This window comes from Lissotriton helveticus, chromosome 4_1 (genome assembly GCF_964261635.1).
Source record: "Lissotriton helveticus chromosome 4_1, aLisHel1.1, whole genome shotgun sequence".
Taxonomy (NCBI): domain Eukaryota; kingdom Metazoa; phylum Chordata; class Amphibia; order Caudata; family Salamandridae; genus Lissotriton; species Lissotriton helveticus.
This window is the reverse complement of record NC_136063.1, coordinates 155,805,954-155,826,341: the sequence shown is the minus strand read 5'-3', so window position 1 is coordinate 155,826,341 and position 20,388 is coordinate 155,805,954. Positions and strand designations below refer to the sequence as shown.

Sequence of the window (20,388 nt, the reverse complement as noted above, 5' to 3'; positions counted from 1 at the left end):
CCCAAACGGGAACGATCCAGACCCGACCGCGGAAAAAAAGAATCTGAAGATGGCGCCCAAGAGTGGGAGCTTCCGCAGGAAGCATGCCGACGTCACCGGAAATACACCCAAGGGGGTGTGACGCCGACGCCCACCTGGGCTACAAAAAAAAATTAAAAAACCAAAGAAAAGACTACGAATCCGGACCCAACCACAAGACCGCGGAATAATGCACAGCATAGTGAATCCAGAAAGATTCACGCTGCAAAAGTTAACTTATTTCAAATGTTTCAAAATAGGAATTCTGTTAATGCTTTTTCTGTTTTTTAAACATTTCACAAGAACATTTTCTCTCAATTGCTGTCCGTTTACTATTCATTAACATGTGCCCTTGAAGGCCTTTCTGTCTCTCTGAATCTTCCATTGTAGCATGTATTGATTCTTCAGACGTTTCACTTGTCACTGTTCTCGTTCAAAGAATCCACCTGTGTAATTTGTATTGATTGTTGCTGTGCAGTTGCTGTTGCCGTTTTGGCATTTTGAAAGATTTCCACACTGGTTCAGCTGCTTAGGAGTCTTGTTTCTCGTCCTTATTACTCTCCTTTTCCTCTTCAAATCAATTTCTTCACTATTCTTTCTTGACGTATCTTCATCCTTCTCGCTCACCTCCTCCTTTCTGTCCTTCCTCTTCCTCACTTCATTTCCTACACCTCGGCCTTCCTCCTTATTACTTCTCCCCCCTACTTCCTCTCTTCCTTTCTCTCCGCTTCATTCCATCAACATTGTCTCTCTTCCTCTGTCATTACATGCTGGCCTAGGCACAGTACCCAAAAGTATATCCTGATTAGACCGGAAACAAGTGTAGTTAGAAAAGGTCTGACATTATGTGATGGCTCTTGAATTCTTTGGCTGATCTGTACTTTACAAAGTGTGTGCAGCTAGAGAAGAGAGAATGGACACCCTCACCAAATTACTCTCTAGGATATTCAGAGGACTGAATGTTTTCTATTAGTATTAAATAAAAAATGTCACTTTCACTACCATGGAAAACTATTTATCAGTTAGTGTTCCCTTATCCAACTGGGTAATTCACTCTGAACTCTCTGACCTCCCAGTTCAGTTGTCAGGACTCTGAAAAGTTCTCACTTCACTTGTACCACCTAGCAATTCCCGGTTTTGGGCTTGCTGAAGCTCACAACTCAGTCCAGCAGCTGGCAAGTGTAGTGCATTCAGTTCTAAAGTCTCCAAAGCACTGATCAGTTTTCCAGGGGAGCCGATGACTTGGATCATCGGCCTAGTCATGGACTTGAACCAAGGTCCTTGTTGAAGCTCTCTTTCAGTCCTGCAGACTATAAATTGCTTATGTGAATAACAAATTCTTTACCACATCATTACAAGTTAACTGGGCTTTTGAAGGTCACTGTTGATGAGTTTCATAATTTGAAGTAGGTCTAATCTTTTCTCTTTCATTATGCTGCATTATGGAGTGAAAAGGTCTTCTAAGCGGGCTTCAGTACACCGCTTTTGCTATTACTATTTATTGGAGGTCATGAAATGCAAACATGAATTTTAGTAATTGCTGAATTAATGGTAACCAGGCTGTCTTTCAGCCGTGAGTAGCAGTGAACGGTGTATTCAGAACTGCTAAAACCTCTTAATTATGCAGTAACTGTTTTCCGATAACAGGCATCACACCACTTGTGCAGGTGTGGTTACTGACACATGGGCGCGAGTTACCTGATCTCAGCTCTTGCGTCTTGTTCCCAGCTCACCTCTATAAGTCTTCATTATCTCCCTGCTAAGTCGTTTTAGGCTAGATCAATTCACCTTCTGTTTATAATATGTGCAAAGCATTTCCCAATATTTTTAACATGGAGGTCTCTGTGCAATGGCAAGTGCTGTGGAGCCTCGGTTAGCCTACGATAGCCAACCTCTGGGCCAGTGCTAAAGCTGCTCGCTTGAAGACCGGAAAGTAGATGGAAGGGGTCCGCCTTCATATCCCTGAGTGCAGCGATTGTTCGAGGGGCACTCTGTGCTAAATCATTCGTAGACTTCCTAATTCTGGGTCCCAGTTTTGTAAGTTGCAGAGCAGCTACCTCACTGTGATCTATTGAAAGTCATCCTCGGAGCCAAGTTTTTGCCCCCGTCAGGGGCTCTATCTGCTGTCAGGTCGGCGGGAGGGATGGGGGTGTTCGAAGAGCCAGGTCTTGAGGAGTCTCCTGAAGGTTAGAAGGTCTTCGGTCTGCCATAGGCGGATGGGGAGGGTGTTCCATGTCTTGGCGGCGAGGTGGGAGAATGATCTGCCGCCGGCGGTCATTCTTCGGATCCTGCGAAGCATGCGGAGGGTGTTGAAGCAGGAGGAAGAGACTGCGTTGACCTGCTTTGTCATGGAGAGTGTGGAGTCGAGGATGACCCCTAGGTTTCGTGCGTTGTTGGTGGGTGTAGGGGGTGCTCCTAGTGCCGTCGGCCACCAGGAGTCGTCCCAGGCCGAGGGGGTGGAGCTGAGGATGAGGACCTCTGTCTTGTCCGAGTTCAGCTTCAGTCGGCTGTTCCTCATCCAGTCGGCGATTGCCTTCATTCCTTCGTGGAGGTTGGTTTTGGCGGTGTGTGGGTCTTTGGTGAGCGGGAGGATCAGCTGGGTGTCGTCGGCGTAGGAGATTGTTTAGGTCATGCTGTCGGGCGACGTGGGCGAGTGGTGCCATGTAGACGTTGAACAACGTTGGACTGAGATGAGCCTTGGGGTACGCTGCAGATCTCGGTGGCTTCGGAGCGGAAGGAGGGGAGGCGGACGCTCTGGGTTCTCCCGGAAAGGAAGGAGGTGGTCCAGTCCAGGGCCTTCTCTTGGATTCCGGCATTGTGGAGGCGTGCTCTTAGTGTGTGGTAAGATCAGTGTGTTGATATCAGGGCCTATTGCGTTATTTAGGGCCCCTTATATGGATGGATGTTGAGCACCACTGATCTATGTCACTATGCAGTTAATACAGGGGCAGTTCGGATACAGCTTTCACTAGTCTCGCTATTGAAAGTTGAGGTCCCTATGAAGTTGTTTGAGGAAGAACTATATTTTCCGACACATCTTCCATAAGCTGTTTGACAAACAGATTATCACATGGGGGATTTTACAAGATGTGGAATTTGGTAGCTTTTGTGTCTGAGGTATATTCATCACCTGACGGACATTAGAAAGTTGTGAATTGCTCATTGTTCTGATTTTTACATTGTTAGAACTTATTGTGGATAATTGCAAGATGTTCCTTCGCTTTACTATGCCAGTCACTACAGTTGGTGTTTTCTTCTCTTTCTGACCATTCTGTAGTTAAAGAGCGTAGGATGTGCATCTGAAGAGACCTGTGTTATGGTTAAATTCCTCATAGGGTTGATATTGTGTGCACGGCCATATAGGAATATTCCCTGATGTGGTTTCTATTCTGAAGCGCTGTAAAGATAGACTTGCTCCTAAGCATGATTGCATAATTTACTCTACATGGCAGTGTTCACCCAATGAGTCCAATCTCCTTTCTGATGTGGAACAGAGTGGTCAAAGTTAATAGCCGACAAAGAATCCAAGTAACATGTCAGATGTGCGTTCCTGTAATGTAATCAATTTTTTTCTGAGGGCATCTGCAATGAATGATATTAAATTCTGCATCTTATTTTCCAAACACTATAGGCACTACAGCTACCATGTCTCAGGTCGCTAAGGATGTATGCACATTCCTTAGGTGGGCAGCTGAGCCAGAACATGACCAGCGCAAGCGCATGGGACTGAAGGTCAGTATGAAGCCCTGTATTTGAGAGAAAGCTTGGGGTCATTTCTGTATTTTCTCCTCATTATTTTTAACTCCAAAGCACCTTTCTATAGAGATGATTAGTCTGTTTTGAAAACATACAGCAGCAAGGTAACGAACTCACAATATATCAGTCCTTATATTTTATTCAGTTCCATTGGTAATACTAAATAAAATGAATCGGAACTTGTACATGCCTCCTGTACAAAATTTGGGAGCAACCTATTTTGATTGGTACTAATGGTCCTGTGAAAGGTGGAACCCTAAGACGAACTGTCCTTTGCTACAGACTGCTTACTTGCATGTTTTTGTGCTACACTGAAATGGAGACACTGAAAGCAGGATCCTGCTTTATTTGTTAAAGTTATTTATATAGCGCAGACCTAGTCGCAATAGAGGACTTCATAAGAAACATGTAACGACTACATTACCAGTAACCAATGAGGTGCAGGTATCTATTATCATTTTTTTTTTTTTTACTTTTTCAGAGAATATTTTTTAAAGCTTAGCCACACATTTTTGAGGGAGGAATTAGATGACTTATGAGTGATTAGCAAGCATGTTAATTGTTTTAAATATCTTCTTAGTCATGTTTTAGGCAGCGGTGATATTTCTTGCAAATAATACCCTTCTGAACTAGAAGCAATATTTACGAAGCTGAAAGAGCAGTTTGGTCTCTGAAGGATTATTGCACCGTGCTTTCCATTTTCTTTTTAATGTTCTTTTCTGATTTAAAACAGCGGGGTTTACCGTTTACATGCTACATGTTTCCAGTGTTTTTGTACTCACTGGGCATGTCATCCAGGATACTACCTGGTTGTAGAAGGTATTGACCCGGCTGGAAGGGTCGATGTTATTATATTTGACGGAGGATAACCCTAATGAATCAGCAAGTTTGTGGACCATTTTAGAAATGTCACCAGACCAAAGTCTACTTGACACTGTGTGTTGCAGAATTTTAAAAAACAAGCATTTGCAATGCAATAGGTCTTGCATTTGCGAGAGTTTAAGCTATTGGCATTGTAAATGAAAATGCCTTTTGTTTATCTGTTTCGATAATTAACAAATAAATAAAAGGCATTGTCATTGACCAAGCCAATAGCTCAAACTCTTGTACATGCAAGACCTATTTAATTTCAAAGAAGCAAGACCTATTTAATTTCAAAGAAGCAAGACCTATTTAATTTCAAAGAAGCAACAGCCATTATCCCAGCTGCTTGGAAAGTGAAAGTGCGCATGGGGCGCTGAAAACAGAAATACAGTGAAGCGCATTTAAAGTGGTTAGAATAACGCACATTAAACAACAAAAAGCAGAGCAGTAAGACGGTATGACTCTAATCCATCTATGCCTGTCTGTCCATCCGTCCGCTTGTCTGTGCTGTATTCTACACAAACAGCTTTCCTCTGTAGGGCGTGCCTGGGCGCTCGGTAATGGAAGCCTCATACAAGTGGACATGTAGGGCACCTTCTCTGCGAGGTGCACACTGCGCAGGAGGCCCCGAGAACCCATACAGAAGGCAGGGAAGTGGCTCTCATTGCAAAGCAGGTGCTGGGGTGCTAGTGCCTAGAGGTCTCCGGGGTACACTGAGCCCTGATAAATACAGTGGGCTCTTTCCATCCCTGAACTAGGGCCCATGACACACGGACTATGCTATTGACAGCAGACCCCACTCTTGTCCAGCATAGAAAATGTGAACAATATATCTTCAAACTTGAGGGAATATGTCCGGCTTGCATGTTGAGTCCTGATTGAAACGTTTAAAAAAGACTACGCAGTGAAACAAGCAAAATAAATGTAAAACAACGTTAGCTCTGTGTATCGAGCATAAATGAAAAACTGATTTAATGTGGGATTATCCACAGTACTTTGATATGTAAAATATTTCCTTGTGTACTGTAAAGAAAACAATCTGTGGGAGGTGGAGTGATACACCCAACTGCCTATAGAAATCTATGAGGGGAAATGTGCGACGCCAGAGCTCTCTGTTCGTCCATTGGAAAGAGATGGTAACAGACATGCCAGTCCTAAAAACAGCCTCCCCTGGCGACGGCAGCACGTTGCGCATAACAGACCTACTTCTCGCATTTTAATGGTCTCTCAAACCATGTGGGCACCTTTCTAGTTAAAAGAACAGTTCTCCTTGAATCTGGAGACGGGTCTTTGAGACAGACGTCTGTGACTGCAGCCGTCTCCAGCCCCACCGAGATGGAAAAACTAGACTTCTCGTAGTCCTAGCGCTGACGCTACGAGTGAAGTTTGTTTGCAAGGTCTGTCAGTTGCAGGGGAAGGGAGTGGAGAAAAGCAAACGCGTGTACGTACCTGTTTAAGAAACTACTTAAAGCTCCTGGCGTTAGGACCATAAGACATTGCACACAAGCAGAAATTTTTGTGCGAAGCATTTACCATAGGCACAAATAACTTTTCACTATTTTATGAGCACGGTTCATATTTTTAAATTAAGTAAACGGCAAAAACAATTCAAAATGCAAATAAAAACTGATCGTTCAAGCATAATCAACAAAGTATCCACTGAGGCACTTCGCACTCAGACCTGCATGCGGCAAGTCGTGCCAAACTTTTTCCATTGCTGCTTTGACAGTCGCTCGCACACATACGTCCTATGTTTATAGGACTGCAAGCGATACTTGCCATGTTTGGGGCTGCTTCATCGCAACCTTTCCTGTAAAATTCTGGCCTTTTATATAGGGCACTGCCAGCAGGGAGCTGATGACTGGCCTCAGTGGACTAACCTAGCGAGTGTGGAATTTCTCTCGATGTCTCTGCACCCTTGTGTGCCAAGCACATGTGAAGGTCTCCTGCCCAGCCCTGGTGGCTTCACAAAGGTAACTCAGGTTTGGTCAAATCCTGCTGTGAGAAGTCTAAACTCGTAACACTATACTGCACTGTAGTTACAGGGATCATTTGTTAAACACACAGCCGTGTGTGGTTGATGTAAAGTGAAAGGCTGGTGCAAAAAGTTCACCCACAAATATTGTAAAACTGTTAGCGCAGAGTTTGTCAATCAAACTGCTCTTGATTCAGGATGCCCTTCTGGGCATACAGATGTGTTCTCCCCCTTCCCCCCCTTTACCTTGCTTCTCTGTATACAGGTGGGAGCCCCCAACGCCCCCATGCCGCTGTGCATCCCTTACCTTCACCACGTAGTTGTTGAGGTGCTAGGGGTCCCTGTCCACCAGGTTGATCTCATTAGTGTGGGCGTCACGGCAAGGCTTCTTGTGCATGCACTCGTCTGCCATGACTTTGTAGTTGGGCTTGTAGATGTTACCCTGCTCACTGATGGGAGACTAATACAGGGGCCCCTGCGTGGCGCGCGGCGGATAAGGAAAGAAAAGTAACTTTAGGAGAGACGTCTCGCCACAATGCAAGCAGTAGGAGCGAAGGAGGCAGGGCAGTCTGCTTGGGAGGGAGCGCAGTGGGCTGCCTTTTAAACGACAAAATGAAGACCCACCACACCCCTCCCTTCGGTACCAGAGCACAGGCTTGCACCACCAGGGGTCAGCGGATAGCGGAGCTTTCACTGCTCAAGAGCGAAGGAGACTCCCATTCCAGGAGATTCCCTCCTCCTTTCCCATCGAGGACGCCCACCCGACGAGCAGCTCACACACAGGATACCTCTGCTCCAGCAGCGATGCGCTCACAAGGGAGGGACCAGCTGCGCACAAGCACCTCTACTCTGAGCCGCTCTAACCAAACAAGCATTTGCAATGCAATAGGACTTGCATTTACGAGAGACCTGTTTCATTGGAAAAGGGAGGGCGAGTGAGAAGGCATGAACGGGAGTGCGGTGGGGTGTGGAGGGTTCCAGAAGTCAGACTGCGAGGGGGTCACAAGAAGAAAATAATTTTTGAAGTAAAGGGGCCAGTAGTCATGGTAGGATACTAATGACCAATATTGTTAGGACTCTGATTAGATTTGCCCATGGGCACCTCGTTGGTGAGTTCATGAAGCCCTCACCCACCAACCTGGTTGGTGGCAAGCTTCATCATCGGGCCCACCCAGTGACACCTAATGTGTCTCGGGTGTGCTGCGACGCCTGATTACAGCGGAGCTGGTATTTTACTGAGTGCAGTGTGAGGTGTAAAATGAAGTGTGAGTTAAAACGGCTTGGCGAGGGTCCCAGTACCCGAGGGTAAATTAAATTTTAATAACTGGGCCCCCGTTAGCGGTTAAAATAAGGCTTGGGGATGTTTAAGGGAGGCGAGTTACTACCTCCTACATCCATCAGTTGGTCGACATGTTTCAGCCAGTGCCTTAAACTAAAACTGGCTTTCCTCAGGACCTTTTTAAAATAGAGTGTAGTGGAGGTTAAAAAGGAGTGTAATCCAGGCTATGTGTTACACTCACTAAGGTGTTTCTCTAAGTGTGAGAGGGGGGATTCCCTTCTCATTTATGCCTGTACCGTCAACATTGAAGACAGACAAAACATGTAAGAAGAGGAGAGTCAATTAGGCGTCTTCGCCACATAGTCATATACATAGAGTGCCGAATCTACAGTGCTCAGTGGGTAGACTACAGTCGGCAAAAGTGTAATGGCACTGGTGGTGCCATCATTGTGATTATCGCAAATAATTGGGGGTGGTGTCGCTAAAACACGGGTATCACACATATGCATGAGATGCAAAGTGTGATGGGGCGTAAGTAAACACTCTTACGCTTAGATTTTGCAGCCAATGCTTCCAGGAGTGAAGCGGTAAGGGGTTGACCCTGTAGGGAAATAATGTTGGCCACTGGGAGTTAGAGACCTGTAAGGAGGGAAAAGCGCTTACCCAGAGATTGTTGCTTGGAGGTTGTCATACTCACAGCTTTTCTGGTCAGAGCCTGCCTTGTACCTGTTGCACCGTCCTCGTACTCCGGTAGAAAGAGCTGGAGTTTCTTGTTCGTTTTTATATGCTTGTTAATTGGTTAACTATCTGCACCTGTAGCTGGGAGTAAGAGTAGAAAGACTACCACGGGTGTGTTCCTAGCTGTCTGCTCACGGGCGGTGGAAAGACACTAGTCTCTTGCACATGAGCGGTGCTGCTTGTGTATATTGCGCATGAGTGGGGGTGAGACACTAGTTGGTGAAAAGACACTAGTCTCTAGCACATGCGCGGTGCTGCTTGTGTCTATTGCGCATGAGCGGGGGTGAGACACTAGTTATTAGTGCTGTTGCGTGGTAGAGAATGTGTTGTGTTAAAGACTGCAATCTGTCACTATCATGGAATTAAAGGAGGTTCATTTAGCATGTGACTGAGTTCCAAGGGATTGCATCGTTCAGGCCATTGATGTGTAAGGAAAGGCGATAGATCCAACGCTGTTCTTTGCTCATCAGTCTTCTTTCATTGTCTAATGCCTGCTCAGGGATTTGTTCGATGACTGTCCATGTGAGGTCATTGGGGGTATGGCCATGGGTGATGAAGTGGTTGGTGGTGGTTGGTTAATTTACTGATGTTTTTCTTACACCTAATGGTGCTTCTGTGCTCAGTGACCCTAATGCTAAATGCACCTCCATTCTCTGGGTAAGTGCTTTTCCCTCCTTACAGGTCTCTAACTCCCAGTGGCCAACATTATTTCCCTACAGGGTCAACCCCTTACCGCTTCACTCCTGGAAGCATTGGCTGCAAAATCTAAGCGTAAGAGTGTGTACTTACGCCCCATCACACTTTGCATCTCATGCATATGTGTGATACCCGTGTTTTAGCGACACCACCCCCAATTATTTGCGATAATCACAATAATGGTACCACCAGTGCCATTACACTTTTGCCGACTGTAGTCTACCCACTGAGCACTGTAGATTCGGCACTCTATGTATATGACTATGTGGCGAAGACGCCTATTTGACTCTCCTCTTCTTACATGTTTTGTCTATGTCTTCAATGTTGTCGGTACAGGCATATATGAGAAGGGAATCCCCCCCCCTCTCACACTTAGAGAAACACCTTAGTGAGTGTAACACATAGCCTGGATTACACTCCTTTTTAACCTGCACTACTCTATTTTAAAAAGGTCCTGAGGAAAGCCAGTTTTAGTTTAAGGCACTGGCTGAAACATGTCGACCAACTGATGGATGTAGGAGGTAGTAACTCGCCTCCCTTAAACATCCCCAAGCCTTATTTTAACCGCTCACGGGGGCCCAGTTATTAAAATGTAATTTACCCTCGGGTACTGGGACCCTTGCCAAGCCGTTTTAACTCACACTTCATTTTACACCTCACACTGCACTCTCAGTAAAATACCAGCTTCGCTGTAATCAGGCATCGCAGCACACCCGGGACACATTAGGTGTCACTGGGTGGGCCTGATGATGAAGCATGCCACCAACCAGGTTGGTGGGTGAGGGCTTCATGAACTCACCAACGAGGTGCCCATGACCAATCTAATCTACTCAATTGCAGATCGGCCCAGAGACACTCCTCCGACATCGCTGATCTCGTCTCAGCAATGGATCTGGACCTAGCCATTCTGACTGAAACGTGGCTTACTGAAGCCTCTACCCCGATAATGGACATACTAGTCCCCCTCAATTATCACATCATTAGACTGGACAGGCCTGGCAAGACGGGCGGGGGAATTGCATGCATTTTTAGGAGCAACCTCTCCGTTACTAAAGCCACCTCCCCCTCCCTTACTTCCTGTGAACTCCTCTGCCTCGATATCACCAGCGAGGGCAAACAAGTTTGTGCTTTACATCTCATCTATCACCCGCCTGGTGACAACCTCATATTCACCCAACAACTCATGGACACGATCACATCAAATGCCGGTCGGCAGACCACCCAAGTCTACCTGGGTGACTTTAATCTCCACTGGAACGATCAGAATGACACAGTGGTGAATAGTCTCAAAACTTTCCTTAATGCGCTTGACCTCACCCAAATATGCGATAGACCAACACACAACAAAGGCTCGATACTTGATCTCATCATTGCCAAAGAGGACTCTACCCAACTGGAGGCGATCCAACCCTGCGACTGGTCAGATCACCACATTATCACCTTCTTTATCAACGAAAAAGTTAAATCTAACCCGGCTCAACCCACCAAATCCAAAACCTGGAAAAGGGACATGAAGAATCTTAACCCCACTACCCTGCCTCCCCACATCGGCAGTCTCCTCCTTCCCCCTTCAGGTGCCTCGGATGTTCAATCACTGACCGACCACTACCTTGACTCTATGAATTCAATAGTCAATGAAGTCGCCCCATTGCAACTGAAGAGAGTCTCCACCAAAATTTCTAACCCCTGGTATGACGGCAGACTCAATGACGACAGGCGTACTATGCGAATGGCAGAGCGTACCTGGAGATCTGATCCCTCATCACTGCATCTCAAAACGCTTAAGAACAAGAGAAATGCCTACTTTAGGAAAATAAAGCGCACAAAGTCGGACTTCTTTAGTCGCCAGTTGGACCAAGCAAAAAACAGGCCAAGAAAGCTGTGCGAACTAATCAAGACTCAAACAAAGACACAACCCTTACAATCAAACAGCACAACAAGCGACACCCCACACTGTGAAGCCTTCTCTGCTTTCTTTAAGCTAAAGACCGACAACATAAGAAATGACCTCATCATGGATGTAAGCCGATTCCCCAACCACACCAGAATGTCTAACACTCAACCTAAAAACAAGGCATCATGGCTGTACTTCGACACCTACTCGGAAGAAGCAATACACAAACTGCTCTGCACCTTGAAGCCCTCTAATCACCTCATAGACCCCCTACCTGCTAATGCTGTAAAAGACTTCATCCCCTTGCTCCTCCCTCTTTGGACCAAAATCATCAACAGCTCCCTTCAACAAGGTCTCATTCCAGACTCCCTCAAGGTGGGGCAAGTCACGCCTATACTCAAGAAACCTACAGCTGACCCGTCTGACCTGAACAATTACCGTCCTATCACCAATATCCCCACCCTGGCCAAACTGCTGGAGAAATGTGTCCAACTCCAACTAACAAAACACATTGACCAATTTGACCTCCTCAACCCTCATCAATCAGGCTTCTGAGCGAAACATAGCACGGAAACAGCTATGACACACATAATTGATGACGCCCTCCAAATCCTTGATCGCAATGAGTCCTGCCTCCTCATCCTTCTTGACCTCTCTTCAGCATTTGACACGGTCAAACATGAGAACTTACTGGAGCTGCTAAGCACTAGAATGGGTCTATCGGGAACTGTTCTCAAATGGTTTTCTTCCTTCCTTCATAACCGGTCTCAGAAGTTCAAGATCGACAATGTGCTATCTACACCTGTGCCTGCAGATCTAGGTGTTCCACAAGGATCCTCCCTCTCCCCCACTCTGTTCAACCTCGTCATGGAACCGCTCGCCACCTTGCTCCAAGCATCCAATGTTCAATTCCATATGTACGCCGATGACACACAACTTTACCTAAAGCTACAATCCCCGGAAGATATCAAACTTCTGAATTCCACACTTAGTAACACTCAATCTTGGTTGGCCGATAATCACCTCAAACTAAAACTGAGTTCCTACTCATCTCACCCCCGGCGAAAATTTCCACCACCCAAACCTGGCTCAATAACCTAACAGCACTCAATGTCCAACCTACCATCGTGGATTCTGCGAAATCCCTAGGCATCACACTCGACGCCAAGCTCAACATGCAACCGCACGTTAGCAAAGCCACAAAAGGAGCTAATTTCCAAATCAACACACTGAGGAAACTTAAACCCTTCCTCCCTGCCAAAGACTTCCAAACTGCTGTACAAGCTTTAGTCATCCCTCGCATAGACTACGGAATTGTGGCCCTCAGCGGACTCCCGCTATCCACAACAGCACCCCTAAGAGCCTCCCTGAACGCTGCCGCGAGACTCATTACTGGCTCAAGAAAACATTCTCACATATCCCCAGACTTAAAGTCTCTAAAATGGCTGCCTTTTGAAGCCAGAATACAGCTAAAAATTGCAGTTATGACACACTCGGCCGTGCACCACAATGCACCCAACTACCTCGCTCAAAAGTTGTCTATATCAGGAGGTTCGAGATCCAATAGTAGTACAAAAAATCTACTCCTGAAACCTCGTAGATTCCGGAAAGAAAAAACATACAAACGCTCCTTCTCAGGAATGGCACCCAGGATCTGGAATGCGCTCCCTCCTGAAACCAGGCTTATCTCCTCCACTGCACTCTTCAAGAAAGAGGTGAAAACCATCCTTCTGGCCAAGATCTCCTGAACTTTATAGGTGCTGGATCAGAGACTCTGTATCGCTTTGTATCACTGATCACCTTGTCCTTTGGCACTATACTCCTACTTGATGGTGACATTACTACGCTACTCTCTTACTACCGACCAATATATGATACACTTTGGTTTATTGAATCACCCTCCCGATGCCCCCACCCAGTGTTCTCTCTATCTTAAGAAATTGGTATAAGCCATCCACACATCCAAGGTTTACCTGAACCCTTCTGTAGTGGGATCAACGACTTGTGCCGTCTTATATTACTTGTTTACCTGATTGTATATTGATATGTTTTCTGTATGTTACTGTTAGCCTATTATGTTAGTGACTATTATACTGCTCCCATTATCTCTGTTCATTCCTGCTGCCCCTACCCCTGTCTCTGTGAAGCGCTCTGATATCTGTAAGGATCTTGTTCGCGCTATATAAAACTTTGAATAAATAAATAATCAGAGTCCTAACAATATTGGTCATATTTAAGCTAGTCTCTTTTGATAACACATATAAACCACGGGGACTCGGACTAGCTTTCTAGTCCTCTCTCTCTCTTGATACGCGCAGGATACTAATGACGACATGGCCATCATGGGGAGGGACTAACAAGCCTAAAACCAATCGGAAGGCAGCATTTAGGACCTAAACCAATTAAAAAGATGGGCAGAGAGTGGGCGAAGCTTCCATGAAGATTTCACACTATATTGAGTACTGCATGCCTCGCAAAGCGTTGCAGCGCATTGCGCTGCAATGCTAGGCTCAATAATGGAAATTTTGCTGCATTTTTGCAGCACTTTATTTTACTCATAATTGTTCCTTTTAGACAGCAAAAGGCACAAAGATGATGGACGGAATGCAGAGCAAATCAAACATTCACCCCCGGTCGAGACATCTGTGTTAAATCTATTGTTTATCGTAATGGACATAAGCCACTTCAAAGAGATGTGTGGTAATGTCCAAAATGCCCACTGTAATAAATAACGGGACGCCAGCAGAATGCCTGTTAACATGAACATTATATGAAGAGAGGGCAGACCAAATACATTTATTTAAAGCCGAAAAAAAGACTCACCGACTCAACAACAAAATCACCACTCTGAAAGGAACAATGACACACAGCACTTCGTAATGTTCAATTGTCTAAAGTCTGGTATTTGAAGAAATATCCCAGGTACCTTTTATTCTGAATAACAGAGCCCGCAAAAAGCCTGATGAAAATGAACATTGTATAAGAGAAGCAGAATGCACGGGAGCAGACTAATTTAAGCCCATGGAGATGGACATTATATAAAAGTCAACACAAAGGTAAACTGATTGAAATTATATAAAGTCGGAAAGGAGGTCAACAAGAGCATACGTCATTCTGAGACAGATACTTGCTAAGCCTCACAAAAAAAAAATTCTGAATGAATTAGATGCAACCTTGTGAAAACTCACAAGCCCTTACAATAATGCCATACTGAAAGAGTCAACTGTTTGGTGCCAAATACACCAAACGTCCAGAACACAACCACGATGTAAGTACGCCTGAAGAAAAGTTAAAAAGGAATAATCCCTAATAGTACTCAACTAAACATGTAAAGGGTCCATACTGTGCTTACTAGAAACGTGGGGCATAAATGTACCTGTTCATAACCGATGCAGAAGAGGCAGAACCACTCCAAGCTGTAGCATGCCATCTGCGAAGAGGAAGGGAGTAAGAGAGTATCGTAATCTCAGTATAGGCCTCAAACTTTTGGGGCTGTAAATCACTGCCCACGAGTGTGCGAAAGATGGTTGATTGATTAATGGGCTGCTAAACTCAAATGATTTCTATAGACTGAATGTCTTTCTAACCACGTCAAAACGAAAACAGACACATGGCAAGAAGCACAAATAAAAACACCTTCGGAGAAATGTAAAAAACACCACTTTCTTATCTCCGAATATTATGCAAGCTGCATCCAACCAGGTGCCCAGAATATGTCCACAATGCCATTCAACTTTTAAAACTATTGGTTTCAAAACCCTTCCTGCTCCCGGTGACTCCTGCGTGTCCTCTTATCACAGCTCTCTCTTTGATGTGAACTGGAGGCGCTGGGTCCTGAGGTATGTTAACAATTGACGCCGATTACCACTAATCAGCCTCCCGTGTTGCTTGCAACACCCGATTACGCGGGCAGTTTTGTAAAAATCGCGGCCTTTTTGCAAAAGTGCAGATCTGGCGATTATTTTGCAAATCGTGAAATCCTGGAGGGTCTGATCAATGCCTGCTCCTGCTGGATGCCGGGAGCCGGCTGAGGGTGTGGGGTCTATGGGGCCCTTGCACCCCAAACAAGGATAGTTGATGGGCACCTGAACACCCACCGTTTATTGGCCTGGCCACAGGGTATGGGGTCTCCGAGGCCCAGCGGAAACCCCCCATTGTAATTGGCGAGGCCTCAGGAGATGGAGTTCCCGAGGCCCCATATTGGCCCAGGACTGGGGCTGCATGCCGGCTCCTCATTTAAAAAGGTAGAGGGCCCTGGGGTATGGGTTCCTGGGAACAAATTCGCCTGGGGAGGGGTGCTGTGTGCCTGTCCCCCATTAGAATATGGCTGGGGCCTGGGGAGATGGGGTCGAAATCAGCCCAGGGAGGGTGGCTGTGCCCCCCCATCCTCCCCACCCCCCTCCAAAACCCCATAACTCCAGTGGTGGGCCCCGGCTGATGTGGTCCCGGTATCAAAAACGGCCCATGGTTTGGGCTCACTGAAAACTAAAGATTACAAGGACGTTATTGTTGGGTTCAGATTTTACACACACAAAACCATAGAAATTTAGCAGTTACAGTGAATTATCTCAAGTAACTATAACTCGTGCCCTAAATGAGGATGTGGCCTAACGGCTAGATCGGTGACCTTTAAGCTGGTACCAGGTTTGCGTCTGGGGGTAGACTCAAACATCCTGTGATATTAGGCACATCACTTAATCGACCCATGCCTTAAAAAAACAAAAAGAATGTGTTCGTCTGTAATGTAAGTGGTTCTCATGTAAAGCGTTTTCATCCCTTCGGGTCGAGTTCCCGCTATATGGAACTGAAAAAAAATACAATAAAAATAAGATAACTATAACTCGTGCCCCTCACCAAGCACTGCTAATTAACCCACTTATTACATCACTCATGACATCTATTACATCATTGATAATATCACTGCAACATTTTCTGAAAAACTGATGAGAAAACTGTGCATGCTGAGGGCTTGAGTTATAGTTACCTATAGTTACTTGATCACTTTAACTATAGCTGCTGAATTTCTATGGTTTTGTGTGTAAAATCTGAACCAACCTATAACGCCCTATATCCTTTAGTTTTCTTAACACACACACACCCCTTCATTAAAATGTATTCTTTACAGTGAAAGTGACACTGCAGAGGCAGGCTTGTGGTGTGTTCATTTTGGATGGCCTTCATGGGGATTTGAATTATAAAATTTGGAGGCCCTGATCTTAATGGATTGGGGTGATGTAAATTTTCCTAGCGCAGACTTTGTATAACTGCAGGGTCGGATTGGAATTACCTGAAAATACATTTAAGAATGACTTTCAAGTGCACATGTTATAGCCTAAGTTGTAGCATGGCTGGCTGATGACTGTGGACTGGGTGCAGACTAAATTGCCTACTGAAGGTCTGTGCAGGGGTTGCCAGTTTATGGGCCTCATTGCTTGCATTATAGGACATACCAGTAAATTACATTGCTGGCTCCACCCCAAGTCTAGCTGCCAAGAGTTAGGAAAATTGGCAAAAGAAATACAGCAGGCAAAAGATAGCTAACATAATAAAGGTAACACAAATTGAAAATGAGTCTAGTCACCCTTGTTTGTACAAAGAAATAAAATTAAGGGAACAGAAACAGCAACTCAAAAAATTAGTGGCTTTAGTAGGAAGATACTTCGCAAAGGCTCTCTAGGCTAGCACTAGATTTAGCCCTTTCGTTGTGGCCCCAGGAAGCGTTACCATTTGACCCTCTTCTTACTTTAGGATTAATGAGTAACCTGTTGCAATCTGCTGCTGTTTCTCATTCAGATTAACAGTAGGCATCTTAGTGTTCATGTTGCATCTGACTGTCAATCAGCATTGTTTTGGCAAAGCTCATAGTGCTTACATACCCCGACTAATAAGCCCTCCTAACTTCTATTAGTTTAATCTGCCACCAAGAAGCCGGAATGAAAGCATTGCTTGAGCACACCTGACTTATCCCAGTTGCCAAAAAATTGCCAGTAGCATGAGACTAACCACTAACCTTGGTTCTGGAAGAGTGTGCTGACTGGTGTAAAGCTCTTCAATACCTCGTATGGGGGGGTGGGCGCTCTATAAAAGCAACTACAATACAATAGTGGGTCCTTTTGATAAGACTCAGAAACCTGATTTATAGTATTTAGTATGGAAAGATTTCGTAAGTCCTTTTGCCATCACATTACCTTTTTGTGGGAGGTTGTATCTAATTTTTGTGTATTTTCTTTTCCCATAACTCCAGTTGGCTCTTATTAACTGCTCTTGTACACCTCTGTGTCTTAGAATTTCAAACTTGAACTTATCTAAACTAGGAGTTGTCTTTTCCTTTAATATCTATTGCTAAAACCTCTGGTTCCCTTCTTGCCCACAGCTGCGACTGTAGCACTCTTGGGTGGAGTTTCTCTTCCTGAGATTCTTACAGCAGCCACCTGAATTTCTGTTTGCACCTTTTGTGCACATCATTGCTCTGACCGTGGAATGTCAAGTGTAAGGTTAGGGGGCGAGGGTTGGTCTTTCCTTTGAGCACTTTTTCATTGTCTGCCCAAGACATTAGCGAAATGTTTATCCCTAAAAATGTCATAAAGTTTAAAAGTGCCATTTGAATGAAATGTATCATCCTTTTTCTTTTTTTAAACAGGTTTTGATGATTGGTGCTATCCTTATTCCCGTGGTGTACTATTTGAAGAGACACAAGTGGTCCGTAATGAAGAGCAGGAAGATTGAATATAGGCCTCCTAAGTAAAACGTCCAAAGCACACCACCTCAGCACTCAAATGCTCCAGTATTTGGCGCCCTATCCAGTTGGTTACACCGCCGTGGTGCAGATGACTATATAAAGCCTTTCACCTCCATCTAAATCCCTGAGCAGGAGCCCGCAGAGTCACAAGGAACTTATATCTGTTAATATTATTATTGTTCATGGCTCAGCTGTTTTTCTTCTTTTACTTGTCATCCTCACTGATGCCAACAAAACCCAAGCATCACCTGGCTTTGAACAGAAGGGACTTGGGAGGAGGAGAGAACGTGGGGTCAAAGACAAATTGATTGTGTTCTTCTTTTGATTCTCATAAGAGGGAGGCAAATAAATTCAAACGGTGTCTTTTAAATCCAAAATGGCAGATATTTCAGCTTTGCCTTTTATTTCACAAGCAAGTAGAATGAACTATCACTGTATGAAGAGGGCACTTTTTTTTTTTTTTAAGGATGCATGTTATCTGCAGATGTAGTCTGAAATGTCTGACAGGCACGCGGAGTAATTTCAGAAATATACCTCATTCTTTTTGGCTCCTATGCTTCTAAAAGGAATTTCATAATAAATGATGGCCCATTTGCTCCCTATTGCAAAACTGAAGAAAAGCCTGTTTTAAAGAAGGAATGTTTTTCTCCTTCTTGATAAGGAGTGCTGTTCACTATCGATACAATGTGTCCGCGTAATCATTTTGTTTAACTTTACATTATTAGTTTAAAGGATTGTAGAGAGAAATCTGGTTAAGAGCTGACACATTTGAAAGATTTAAGCACTTATTGCACCACAGAAGTGCTAATCGAGCCATACTCATTCGGCAACATCTGGTTCTGTTCTTCTAATTGGGGTTTCACATTAAGCCTTTTATTGACGAGTTGTACAGTTATTGTCATGTTGTCAGGCCTGCTTACAGAGATGTAGCATATCTCATAAATGATTAAAGTAAATTGTTATTGTTGAGCAACTGGCTCATCTGAAACTGCCTTTTTTAAACTAATTTTAGGAGAGAGATCTTTTTTTGTGCTCATCATCAGTACCTAGTTTACCCAACCAGAGATATGCAGACGTTGGTAACTTGAAAGGCATTTCGAGAATACCTTTGTATATCTTCTTGATACTGCTAAGCGAGAAGTCTTATCATGCACACTATAGGGTCCTTATTTTTTCAGTTTCTTTCTGAATGTGAAAATTTGTACTACGTGTGAAAAGAGCAATGTATTGAACAAGCAAACCGCATGCAGTGGGTGATCACTGCTCCCTTTGTGTGCAGTAAGGTGACATGTCCACAAGCAGACCCTGATTGCCAAAATGGACCAGTATACGCTTTGCTTTGTCAGGTATTTAGCACTTACAAGTAAAATACTTTTTGTGTCAGACGGAGTGCTTGAAATTCTATCTGGTAACCAGATGACTGGTGAAGTGTGATCTGTGAAACTTCAGTTAATAAGGAGGCAGGCTGCTGCTTTATGCTGCCATTGCAGAGGCTTCACCTGCTTCACAGGGATACCATTATAGAGTTAATTCCATTAATAATGTCGCAAAGACTTACAGCTGATTGGAGAAGCTAAGTTGCTATTCTTTTGCCACCATTTGTATTTTGACAAGGCTATCTTTAGTTTGTGTTTGAAGTCTTCCAAGATTTCTTTGTTGATGTGATATGGTGGTGGCAAATACCAGCTGATCAGTCTTGAGTTGAGGTATGTCGCTCGGAACATGCCAAAAGAAACTGTCTTGCATGGGTTATGATTCCGATACAGGCATAGCCATCTGTTGATAGCTTGAATTGAACCATCACTTTGTTTTAGTAGGATTTGCCTTTTGTCTGCCTGACTATAGGCTAAATAATCAAATAAATGTTTGGAGCCTTGGTTATTGTTTCTTGATTTATGGAAGAGGAGATGGCAGGCTCCTCATTCATCCCACACAAGATTTACAATTGTGAGTGAAATGGACTTAGTCACAGGTCTGATGGGAGAATCTTATTGAATGCAAGGCCTGTTCGTGTTTTCCTATATTACGGGGATGATTAAAGGATTTATCTATTTGAAGCTCTCAAATAGATATAATAAGTCAGTAATCCAATAATGGTAAAAACACCTACCATGGAATACACAACCAATATAGAAGACTACTGCTCTACGGACAGAGTGCATTGTTCGTGAGTTTCCCATAACTACATAGCAACAGCTATGTTCACTGTACCACAGGAAGTCAGTGAAGGAAACAAGGTTGGTCTGGAATGGTTTTATCATGTAAGGATCAAGGCTGCACGAGCTGCTGCAATTTGTAGTCTGAAAACCTATGCAATCCTATGTGTACCATCCCTTAGACACACCCCTGCCCACCACTCCAAAAATACGTGCTGTTGGATAGCGTGTGATATGATTGACAAGACTACTTGCACTCTTTGGATTTTCTAA

At 44.5% G+C, this 20,388-nt stretch overlaps 1 protein-coding gene across 1 annotated transcript in view; it reads left to right on the top strand.

Moving 5' to 3' along the window:
• Positions 1–18,336, top strand: part of LOC144828453 (cytochrome c1, heme protein, mitochondrial-like) — a 190,956-nt gene extending 172,620 nt beyond the window's left edge. The window contains exons 6-7 of the mRNA XM_078686630.1: positions 3,650–3,750; positions 17,861–18,336. Coding sequence (XP_078542756.1) covers positions 3,650–3,750; positions 17,861–17,965 — 206 coding nt within the window. The 3' untranslated portion in view covers positions 17,966–18,336. The remainder of the gene's footprint in view (positions 1–3,649; positions 3,751–17,860) is intronic.
• Positions 18,337–20,388: the final 2,052 nt, after the last annotated feature.